This window comes from Lissotriton vulgaris, chromosome 6, assembly GCF_964263255.1.
Source record: "Lissotriton vulgaris chromosome 6, aLisVul1.2, whole genome shotgun sequence".
Classification (NCBI taxonomy): domain Eukaryota; kingdom Metazoa; phylum Chordata; class Amphibia; order Caudata; family Salamandridae; genus Lissotriton; species Lissotriton vulgaris.
Window position 1 is genome coordinate 818,439,637 of NC_141694.1, and position 12,547 is coordinate 818,452,183.

Sequence of the window (12,547 nt, forward strand, 5' to 3'; positions counted from 1 at the left end):
TACAAGGCAATGTTAAGCCACAATAAGTGGATTAACGCCACCTTGTTAATAAGGCGAACTGCTCATCGCCACCAGAACGCCCAAAAAAGTGACATTCTGGTGGCGATGAGCCCTTGTAAATATGCCCCCACGTGTTTGAACTCCTGGCTAATACCCTGGAGGGGACTCATGGTTTTTAAGGGAATGTGCAAACCAGTGCTTGACTTCACATGCCAGGGCCTCCCGAGTACAATGTGTCCTCCAAGATGGAGGGCGATAGCCCTGTTTCATTAAACTCTTTGGGGAAAGGAGAAATGAGGGGCCTGCGAGGCAGTTGAGATTTACAATGACAGCAGACAATATGGGGGCGTGACTGAGTTGGGATTTTATGAAGGGCGGACCATGCGTGGGTGGGAAGGGAGAGAATGATAGTGGTTGCAGGTGTTATATGAAACACTGCGTCCTTAAAGTGTTGAAACCGGAAAAGGCACCTGATTTTGTAAAACGTTTTAAAAAACATACATATATATTTGGTAAAATACAACTATTTTTTAAAATTGTCCAAATGTTATCTTCACTTCCAGCGGGATTCTGCTTCAGACGGGTTAATTTTCTGGCTTGGTTCCAATACGAGGTAACTGAAACATGAAGAGAAAAAACAAAGATTGTGAAACCCGGCAGAAGCCGGACTTGCCTAAATTTTAAATGAATGCTTCCTCGTGTGATCACATTCTCATAAGAGCAATTTGTTATCGTTTAAAGGTGTGCTGACAAAGTAGAAACGTTCTCGAAATATCAAATAGAAGTCACTAACTAGGAAGTACAATGCGTTTCCAATTTCTAGCACAAGAAAAGCTGTTCTACATCACTTCGTCTACCACAAGTTTTTTCAGACTGTACAGAATGTTACCTATGTCAAAACAGTAAATGATTTGTAGGCTATCAAGAGGCCTGTGCCTGACAGGGTAGCCAGCCTCCTCTACTTGTGCATCATCGAGGCAGAAACGAACCACTAGGATCCAACGTCTTGTTCAATGTTTCAACACCATTAATTCTTGCTGAATTGTCTCGCCTATGCAACAGTTTCGTATGCAACATCAATTTAAAGAGATTGTCAGCTTCACCCAATTAACCATGCCAATTTCTTCTTCATCGTTTTTTGTTTATTAGGATATATTAAGTATTTAACACAGATTCCGATTAAGAAGGGAACATAAGGGGGCGTGGCTGGCGGCCGAACATGGCGGTAGCATAGAGGACTAGCTCCGGCGGGGAAGCAACCTCTCCATCTATCCGCACGTTAATCCGTGAATATTTGTTACCTCCAACTGCAGCACCGAACGCCCGGGACCGGGCGGGACTGGCGGCAGGTCTCCAGACGAAAATCGAACATTGAATGACGGAGTTATCGTCGAAAGTTGAATCGACCGGAGCCTAGGCCCACCTCCGGACCCTCAAGTGCTAGCTGAGACCGACCGGAAGTGCAGCCTGCCTGGCTGCCACAGACAGGAAGTGGTCGGTGCAGGAGACCCACGCCCAGTAACGGTCCTGCCCTGCGTCATTCGACTCGCTATCTCCAGCGACGACTCATTGGAAGGGTGGCCGCAAACTACCGAAACTATCATCCGAACTTTGCCCGGCAGACCGTACAGGAGTCTCACTTCTAGCGACGGAGGTCCTTTCCATCCGGCACTGAGAGCAGCGTGGTGACTACCCGTTTACCTGATACCCCACCGGACCGACGAACTGTATTCCCTCCGTGACCGAACGATGGCCGGGAAAGGTGTGAAAGGCGGCACAACCCAGACCCGTATTGACCGCTTCACCAACGACAGGACCGCTTCCCCTCCGGCGGAGGAAAGAACTCCCCCCATGAAACCAGGCGAGTCTGGGGGACCGAAGAAGGCGACGCTGGACGATGTCATGAAGGCTCTCACACAGGTCCAAGCAACGGTGGGCTGTATATCGACAGAAATCACCCTTATCCGCGCTGACTTTCACAAAATGGCGGAAAAGGTAGGCTCTCTGGAGATCGTCACGAAGTCGCTGGTGGAGGATGTCTCGGAACTGCAGACGGCCATGGAAGCGGTCATGGCGGAAAACAAGCTCCTTAAGGACAAGCTCGACGACCAGGAGGGCCGCTCCAGGCGGAACAATGTACGCATTCTTGGCGTTCCGGAGTCTGAAGGTGTGAGGGCTACGGATCTCTACGTGGAGGAACTCATTAAGACTCATCTTCAACCTAAAGGCCTGTCGGCCTTCTTTTCTGTGGAGCGAGCCCATAGAGTCCCGGGAGGTCAACCGAAACCAGGGGCCACGCCGCGGCCGATCCTAGCGAGACTGTTTAACTACCGTGACCGGGACATCATCCTGCAGGCGGCACGTGTCTCGCCGCCGGTGAAAATCCTTAACTCAACGGTGGCTTTCTTCCCGGACTACACGGCGGAAGTGGCCAGGCGGCGGAAAACATTCTTGGACATTAAGAAAGAACTTAGGAAACGAGAACTCCCATATTCTATGATCTTCCCAGCCAGGCTTCGGGTAGTGGCGGAAAACAGGACATGGTTTTTTGACGACCCAAGCACTGCGCGAGACTGGCTGGACGGCTGGCGTCCTGCTTCTCACTCTTGTCGCCCTGGACGGACTAAGACCGGCTCGCCTCACTCTGATTGCACCGCTGCAGGGGCCGAGGGTACGAACAGTGGCAGAAGCTCTCCGATACGAGATGAAGCAGCTTTGAGTCTGGAGGTGGACCCCTGAACACATGACTATGCTGTAGAAGTTTGGAACTGTGGCTGGAACCGTCAAGGACACTGGGCCGAGGGCCTCCGTGGAGGGTATGAGGGGCCGCTGATTCCGGAGCGCTCCTCACCCCCAACGAGCAAGTAACTGTGTGTTTTCTTTGGGGTGGGATGAAGCACTCTGCTAAATTGGGGTGGCGGGCAGTTTGGAGTCCGTGTAGCAGGGAAGCAGGGAGGGTGGGGTTGTTGGGAGTGGGGGGGTTGTGTTGGTTGTTTAGTTTGAAATGTTTGGCTCAACTTCTTGTTTTGAAACTGCTAGTGTTCACACTTGACCGTATTCCTGACACCGGGTATATTGCCTCTGCTCCTCGATCATTGTATCGGTACACACACACGCTTAGTTACACTGGCTTGGGGAATTTCCTATCTGTTATGACTCCGTCCCGCCCTCTAGGACACTCAACTGCACGCTTGATCACAATATGGCGGATCCCCCACGACCTGCTGTAGTAACGCATGACACTGGGATGGGGGCGGTACCGCCGCTTCGGGTAGTATCCTGGAATGTGCGGGGGTTGGGAGATAAAGTGAAGAGAGGGCTGGTCCTACAATGTATTAAGAGACTGAACTGTGATATCGCCCTCCTCCAAGAGACACACTTAGTGGGGGTTGCCACCAAAGCCCTGGATAGGAGAGGGTACCGCATGCTAATACACTCGGACTTTACTTCGGGATCCCGGGGAACGGGAGGACGTCACGATTCATTCACCACTCCACAAAAACAGATCAACATGGCCGCTTCGCGGCGGTGTGTGGACAATGGGAGGGCGTGCCCATCAACGTGGTGTCTGCGTACATCCCGCCGACGCTACATTCATCGGCACTTCCGGCCCTGGGTAAATTTCTTTTGGAACTCCCGGAAGGGGATTTGTTAGTGGGCGGAGATTTCAATGCATTGGCTGATTCTGATATGGACAGGTTCCCGGCTCGCCCCCTCCCTACTGGCCCAACGAAATTCAGGGACTTCCTGGAGGCACAGGGTCTGGTAGACATTTGGAGACAGCTTCACCCTAATGATCGCCACTATTCATACTACTCCTCCACTCATGCTTGCCTGTCGCGCATAGACTACTTTCTCACATTGGGGGGCGGTAAACTCACTTTTGACAAAGTACACATCGCACCACGGGGTATTTCAGATCACTCTCCCCTGGTCGCTACACTGTCCTGCTCTGCCACGGCCCGCACACGTCTCTTTCCCATCTACCCTGGTTATCTTAAAACTCCCCCGATCCGAAAATCCCTTAAAACTGCCACTAAACTTTACTTCCAGGAGAACTCCGGGTCGGTGTCCTCACCGACGATTCTCTGGGAAGCATACAAGACGGTGCTCAGGGGCCAGGCCATTTCGACCATAGCCGACCATAAACGCAAACAAAAACTGGAATTGGTCGAACTGGAACTGCAGTTGGAACAAGCAAATGTGACTCACATGGCCACACCGTCAGAGGCCACCAGGCACGCGCTGACTCTCTGCCAACTAAAGCATGACGACTTTCTCCGCCGTAGGGTGTTAGAGCGGATTGAATCAACGGCATGCAGAGTTTATGATGTAGGCGACAAAGCCAACAAGCTGCTGGCTTGGTTGGACAAATAGCGGGATGGAGGCAGGCATATCCTGCAGTTACAAGACCACACGGGGACGTTTCACACGCACCCTCCCAAGATAGTTGACCTCCTGGCAGACCACTTCCAAACGGTGTACACCCCAGAAGTGGTGGTCACGTCGGAACAGGCGGAACTGGCACTCCAAGAGATTGAGGTGGAGGTGCTAACGCCGGAGGCGCAAACCGAGTTGGAAGCGGATCTCACGGTAGAGGAACTCCGTATGGCGATAGGCGCACTGCACATGGGCAGAGCGATGGGCCCGAACGGGATTCCAATCGAATGGTTCCAAACGATGTCCGACACACTGGGCCCACCACTACTGGCCATGTTCGAGAACTGTCGTGAGTCCGGAACGCTGCCCTTGGATCAGCGCCTGGCAACGATAGTAGCTATCCCAAAACCTGAAAAACCTCCAGAATGTTGTGCATCCTATCGCCCGATCTCGCTAATCAATGCAGAGGCGAAGATCCTGGCGAAGGTGATTGCTAATAGATTGACCCCACACCTAGGCCAGCTGATCCACCCAGACCAATCCGGCTTTATGCCTCACAGGAGTACAGCATTAAATCTCCGTAGAGTGCACGGCGCGTTGGCACGTGCGCACTCCTTGACAGAGCCAGCAGCCATCTTGTCGCTGGACGCCAGGATGGCCTTCGATATGGTGGAGTGGCAGTACCTGTTCGCAGTCCTGCACCGGATGGGCTTCGGTCCGAAGTTCCTATCCTGGATCCGACTGCTCTACACAGGTCCAGTAGCTCATGTAGCGGCCAATGGCCATATCTCCCGTGCGATCTCTTCAGCGCGTGGGACCCGCCAGGGCTGCCCCTTATCCCCATTGCTATTCGCACTGGTCCTTGAACCCCTCGCGATCATCCTCAGAACGACACCGCTGTTGAAGGGCATCAGGTGGACGGAGACCTGGGAAGATAGAATATCATTGTATGCGGATGATATGCTGGTGTACGTATCAGCACCCGAACTGAGTGTCCCGATTCTATTGGCGCTTTGTGACAAACACGGTGCGGCCTCTGGTTACACAATTAATTGGACGAAATCGGTGCTTTATGTACTGAAGGGCCCTCGACCAGTCCTCCCGGAACACTGTCCGTTGGTGGTGACAGATGTTTCCTTCAAATATTTGGGTATCCATGTCACTAACGATATGACCGTCTTCACCAATCGAAACCTGGCGCCCCCCCTCCTCCGTTTGAAGGCAGACGTGAGGCACTGGTCGTCCCTGCCGCTCACACTCTTAGGCCGCGCTGCGCTGTTTAAAATGATGGCGCTCCCGCGCCTCCTATATATCTTTGAAAATACGCCTGTCGTGATTCCGCCCTCCTACTTGCAGAAAATTACCGCGATTGTTACCACTCTACTTTGGGGTGAGCGTCCCCCGAGGATAGCTCACCTCAAACTCAACCGCGGCTGGTACGATGGTGGAATTGCGCTACCGAACATGCAGCTTTATTATTGGGCATCCCAACTTAAGGTACTTAACCAATGGATCCATGCATCGCACACTGACCCGGCGTACATGGCGGACAGGGCCCAACTAGGAACACAGACTCTCCTGGCCCCCCTCTATAACCCTAGTCTCCTCAAGAACCTGATTGGCCCCACTAAACACACAATTACTCTATGGTACAGGGCACTCACCAAGCTACAGTGGAAGGGAGTCATCACGAAGCTTACCCCGCTTTGGGATACTAAAAAACTGGGCTGCCTGAGGACCAGTAAAGGGTTCACCCAATGGGACAATATAGGCATCTCTACAGTGGGGGATCTCTGGACGTCCACTGGGGTGGTACCCTTCGAGCAACTCCAACAACAATATGCGCTGGGCCCCACGGAAACGTATAGATACATCCAAATCAGACACGCTCTCCTGGCGGTGTTGGAGCCGGGAACCACAATCCCGGAATCCTCGCCCCTAGAAGACCGGCTCCTCACGGATTACATGCAAACAAGAGCCACCTCACTCACCTACCGTAAATTACTAAACAATCTCCCTGACCCCCTACAGACACTGCGAGAAAAATGGGAGGATGAGTTGGGTGCTATGGATGAGACGGACTGGAACGCTGCTGTGGCATCCCCGAGAGAGGCTGGGGTTTCTGCCAGGTTCAGACTCATACAACTGAAAATACTACACAGAACGTACTACACGAGGACCACCCTACACAAAATGCACAGGGCTGACTCCCCTTGTTGTCTTAGGGGATGTGGGGAGGATGGCACACTACTGCACACGTTGTGGGACTGCCCTCTCATTGCCCGGTACTGGCAGCAGGTCATGCGCACGATTTCCCAGGCCCTGGACACCTCCCTCACGCCCGAACCGCGCCTCTGTCTCCTGAATGTTTGGGAGGGCACTGACCTTAACCTCAGAAAACAGCAGTGGGTTACAATTGGAACAATGATGGCTAAGCGTGATATGGCACAGAGGTGGGGGGTGGCTGAGCTACCTACTTTGTCGCTATGGTGTCAAAACATGGACAAATTGATGTTAACTGAACGAACTGTCTACAAACTGAGAGCGAACCCAAAGAAATGGAACAGGGTGTGGGAGGCCTGGAATAGATATAGAGGGGATCTGTGCGACCCGCTCCAGGAGGCTGAAGACGATGACTCGGAAGATGAGGAGGGGATGCTTGATTAACCTGTGGGTTACTACGGGGCAGGACTAGAACTGTACTCGTATAATTGGAACTTTTGCTCACGTTCTGCGGGGGTGGAGGGGGTAGGCCTGGGGTAGGGGGTCGGTGTGTTCTACTAGCGTCTTCTGTTCTATATTGCTTCGTATCTAAGCACTACTATTGAGCCACTTTGTTTGGTTTGTTTTCTGATGTTTTATAAATGGAACAAATAACAAAAATGCACTTTAAAAAAGTAAAACTTCATGACTCCGATGTTTCCATCCTTATGGTCTGCCATATCATCCTCATCCTATGCTGCCGGACCGGAGGGTTGTCGGCTAATTAGCTGTGTATAAATACGGGACATTCTGTTCTTCTCTCCTGTCATGATTACTGTGTAGTTGTCTTGTTGTAAAATGGATGATGAATATCAATAAAAGTTTTTACACCAAAAAAAAAAAAAAAAAAAAAAAGAAGGGAACATAAATAACAGAGAATTACAAATTGATAGCCGTCAATGACAGGGTTGTTTTCCACTGAGGGGGTACCAACTGACAACAAATGCACACTACAAACAACACCCCAGCTGCCTACCATTAGAATGTCCTGTTGACCCCAAGCACTATTGGTGGCCGCCTATACTGAGCTAGTCTTTCACGCACAGCCAGGTCTTCTCCCACCCCAAGGCACTCCCATCTGCTGCCCTCGACCAGTCCACCTGGGAGCACAGATCAGAATCAGGAGATGGCACTGTAAGAGGGAGGGATGTCTGCATGGAGACACAGCAACAGTCGGAATGCCAGAGCAGAGGGTAAATTAAACAAGCATTTGCAATGCAATATGTCTCGCATTTACGAGAGTTTAAGCTATTGGCTTTGCAAAGGCCAATAGCTTAAACTCTCGCAAATGCGAGACCTATGGCATTGCAAGTACTTTTTTGTAAAAGTGCCCATGCAGCGCTTTCACGTTAATAGAGGCCACGTCCATTTCTTTAGACCAGCCGCGTCTAAAGAAAGGTCTGTGGCTGCGGTTAAAGTAAAAGCGTGGTACGGGGTGCTTTTACAAAACAAGCATTTGCAATGCAATAGGTCTCGCATTAATTAAGTTTGAGCTATTGGACTTGCTAAATATTGCAACACCAATTGCAACAAAAGTCTATAAATTGTAGGCCAAAAAATGTGTATTTATTTTTGTAGCAATGGTGGCATGCTGAGCTTTAGATGAATATATTTAAAAGTAAAGTGCACCATACTGTGATTGCTACAATAGTTCATTGTGGATGCGTTAACAATTGATGTGTGCACTGATGGCTGGTGGTGTGTGTGCCTGTAGAAATTGTGCACTGATGGCTGGTGGTGTGTGTGCCTGGTGAAAGCGTGCACTGACGGCTGGTGGTGTGTGTGTGCCTGGTGAAAGCGTGCACTGACGGCTGGTGGTGTGTGTGTGCCTGGTGAAAGCGTGCACTGACGGCTGGTGTGTGTGTGTGCCTGGTGAAAGCGTGCACGGACGGCTGGTGGTGTGTGTGTGCCTGGTGAAAGCGTGCACTGACGTCTGGTGGTGTGTGCCTGGTGGAAGCGTGCACTGACGGCTGGTGGTGTTTGTGCCCGGTGAAAGCGCGCACTGACGACTGTTGGTCCCTGTGCCTGGTGAAAGTGTGCTCTGACGATGTGGTTGTGTGTGTGCTTGTGTGTGAGTTTGGTTGGGTGTGGTTGTGTGTGTTGCGTGTGTGGTTGTGTGTGTGTGGTTGTGTGTGTGTGGTTGGGCGTGGTTGTGGTCGTATGTGTGGGGTTGTGTGTGTGCTTGTGTGTGTGTGCTTGTGTGTGTGTGTGCTTGTGTGTGTGGTTGGGCGTGGTTGTGTGTGTGGTTGAGCGTGGTTGTGTGTGTGGGGTGTGTGGTTGTGTGTGTGGTTGTGTGTGTGGTGTGTGTGTGGTTGAGCGTGGTTGTGTGTGTGTGGTTGTGTGTGTGCTTGTGTGTATGGTTGGGTGTGGTTGTGTGTGTGGTTGTGGGTGTGGTTGTGGTGGTTGTGTGTGGGTGTGGTGGTTGTGTGTGTGGTTTGGTGTGGTTGTGTGTGTTTGTGGTTGTGTGTGCTTGTGTGTGTTTGTGTGTGTGGTTGTGTGTGTGTGTGTGGTTGTGTGTGGTCGGGCGTTGTTGTGGTTGTGCTTGTGCGCTTGTGTTTGTCTGTGGTTGTGTGTGTGCTTGTGTGTGTGTGTGCTTGTGTGGTGTGTGTGTGTGGTTGTATGTGTGGTTGTGTGTGTGTGGTTGTGTGTGATTGTGTGTGTGTGGTTGTCTGTTTAGTTGTGTATGTGGTTGTATGTGTGGTTATGGTTTTGTGTGTGGTTGTGTATGTGGTTTGGTGTGTGTGGTTGTGTGTGTCTTTGTGTATGCGGTGTGTGTATGGATGTGTGTGTGGTTGTATGTGGTTGTGGTTGTGTGTGTGGTTTTATGTGTGGTTGTGGGTTTGTGTGTGGTTGGGTGTGTGGTTCGGTGGTTGTGTGTGTGGTTGTTGTTGTGGTTGTGTGTTTGGGTGGGTGTGTTGTTGTGTGTGTTTGTATGTGTGGTGTTGTGTGTGTGACAGTAATACTAAAAGCATCTCAGAATAAAGGAACCCAAACATCGATTTTGTGGAAAGAGAAAGCACATTGTAAGTCAAACTGGCGCAGTAAAGCATTAACACAACAACATGTTCTTTAATGTTTTTGTTCTTTGAACGAGAACATCAAAGGGGCTCTGCTAAAGTGATCGTGGGCGAAAGTGACACATGTTTTTTGATGTTCTTTGAACGAGAATATCAAAGGGGCGCTGCTAAAGCAATCTCAGGCGAAAGTGATCTCGGGCGCTTAATGAGTATGACGAGGTTTGCCATTTGGCGCCTCGGCTCCTAAGCACTCGCCAGTGCATGTGCACTGTAACTCTGGCCTGGCCAGGCTGGCCATGGGAGCATTTTTTGAGTCCTCACTAAATATCTCGCCAGACCAGCGCATGCGCTGGGTCAGGCGAGACCTACAAAAGCATTTGTATGTCATGTTGACAAACATATGCTTTTTTTTGTAAAGGCGTCCCATGACGCGGTTTCAGTTTAATAGCTGCCGCAGACCTGTCTTTAGACGCAGCTCCTCTGAAGAAAGGGGCGTGGCCTCTATTAACCCCTTGGCAGCTGGGGTAATTCCTCCACGGTGCGGGGGAGAGGGGGGGTCCGCTGCCCAGCTGTGCTCATGACGAGCTGAGCTCGTCACAGACCCACCCACTCATTAATTCTCCCGCACAGTCGGATAATTAGCCGCGCCCGTTATGACGAGCTCAGCTCGTCATGAGCACAGCTCCACTGAGACTAATGATGAGCTGAGCTTGTCATGAGCATGGAAGGGGTTGATGTGAAAGCGCTTCATGGGGTGCTTCTAAACAATTCAATACCAAAAAATCCCTGAACCCTGGACGTTAGTTAGCATCCGTCTAGTAGACATGAGAACATAATTTGCTGGAAAAACATACTATTTAATTCCAGACCCACCCCCTCTCAATATATGGTTAGTTGTGTGTTCTCTAATGCCCTACTGTCCACAACAAACCACTGTTTGTAACTGCAAGCAGGAGAATCCGGGCAGAGTTCAACTAGACATATCCAATGATGTCTGCCCCACTGAGACAGTCCATCCACCCACACTTGAGAAATAAATGCAAACAAAAAATGTGTGGCGGAAAGGAAGGCACCTCACGGGTGAACAACCCTCGGGGAACTTGGCAGATGTTACCAATTCTATGCCCCTTTCTCATCATCGGTTGCCATTCCTTTTCCAAGAAGAAAACAGTGTCAAAGCAAAATGTGCAAACAGATAGGTGCTGAACAAGAAGCTAAAGAAATCGCTCCCTGATGTGACAAACAACGAAGAGTAAGATTAAAATCAACAGACACACCAATTATACAACTTTATTACTAACTCTGGTGTGTACTGGTTAAATAAAAAGGCTGGTAGCTTACTGTCGCATACCACTACCTGTAACCGACATGTTTCACTGCTGGGTAGATTTTATGGCAGATTCATCAGGGTTCACCACTCGGTCACCGCACCAGTGTTGGACATCTTTATATAGGAAACTGTCGAGTTGAAAAACAAGCCCCACTTAAAACCATTTCTGGACCATACTTATCTCCCCATTCATATCTTAGCATGTAGTAATAAACAAGCATTTACAATGCAATCGTCTCGGCATTATTAAAGGTAGAGCTATTGGCATTGCTCATGACATTTTTTATTTTATTTTGCCGAACCAACAAACAGGCAACAGATAGACTGACTAATACAGCCTAGTAAACGTGAGCACACATACAGTCAGGCTACACACAAACTGGCAAACACAGACTGACAAACACAACCATGCATACACACCGCCAGATTAACAAACAGACAACATAGAAACTGCCAAACAGATACAGAGACTGGCAAACACAAGCATACACACACACACTCAGGCAAACACACAGCCATACCAACAAAAAAGACAACACGCAGACTGAGAAACAGACACTGATAAATAAAAGTATACATATCAGGCAAGCAAACTACCACAGGAACACACCAATGGACGGACTAACACAGACTGGAAAACACAGAGACAGATGCACAAACAGAAGTACATAGTTACACACAGTCACACACACTCACCAACTGGCGGGTAGACAGAAAAACATGCAGAGATTGACTATCACGGTTATACAAACGCAGAGAGTGGCCACAAGAGACACATTAAATTAACAAAAGTATAAGCGCACAAGTGCACTCAAGCCCATTAGCAAAAGACCCTCTTCACCCACAGAGAAACGTGCAAAGTCTTAAAACACAGACTCATAGACACACAAGCACTTAGAAACACTGTCTGATGGGCCAATAGTTACACACAGACTGACGAGCATGGACATACAGACTTATAAACAAAGAAAATGACAGCTTCACAAACACACTTCTAGGTGTACTGACTAACAGCCTGAACGGATGCACATAAACACGCACAAATCGACACCCAAACTAACATATAAGAGCATGCAAACATGCAGTTCAGAAGTACTTACCCACAGTAGTACCGCAGAATAAGGCATAAGCACGCAGATGCACAGATACAAACAGGCTCAAACATGCGCACACAAGCACATGTACACATTTAGGCACACAGAAGCACACATGTAAATTGATAGAAACCAAAACTCACAAGTACACATATATGCATAGACACACACAACACGTGCCCCACTATACCACCCAGACACGCACAGACACTTGTAGAAGTGCTCATTTGAACATTATTATTCAACACGCAGGCAGAAAGTACACACCCACAACACACAGTGAAACAGACAGAAATACACTGAGCTCTAATCCGTTCCCATGGTTCTCTCGCGTCCTTCCTGTGGCCCTAATGGCTCCTGTTTACGTTGCCTGTCAGACTCCTCGATGGATGGCCTGCACTCTCCAGGCCAGGGCTCAAGCTTGCCCCTGACCGTGACTCTTGCCTCCACACCTTATTAGTCTC

The 12,547-nt window shown here is 49.8% G+C and overlaps 1 protein-coding gene across 1 annotated transcript in view; it reads right to left on the minus strand.

Annotated features, from left to right (window-relative positions):
• Positions 1–468: 468 nt before the first annotated feature.
• The window catches only part of SDCCAG8 (SHH signaling and ciliogenesis regulator SDCCAG8), a 1,376,087-nt gene continuing 1,364,008 nt past the window's right edge, over positions 469–12,547 (minus strand). Inside the window, exon 18 of the mRNA XM_086925289.1 lies at positions 469–617. Coding sequence (XP_086781415.1) covers positions 585–617 — 33 coding nt within the window. The 3' untranslated portion in view covers positions 469–584. The remainder of the gene's footprint in view (positions 618–12,547) is intronic.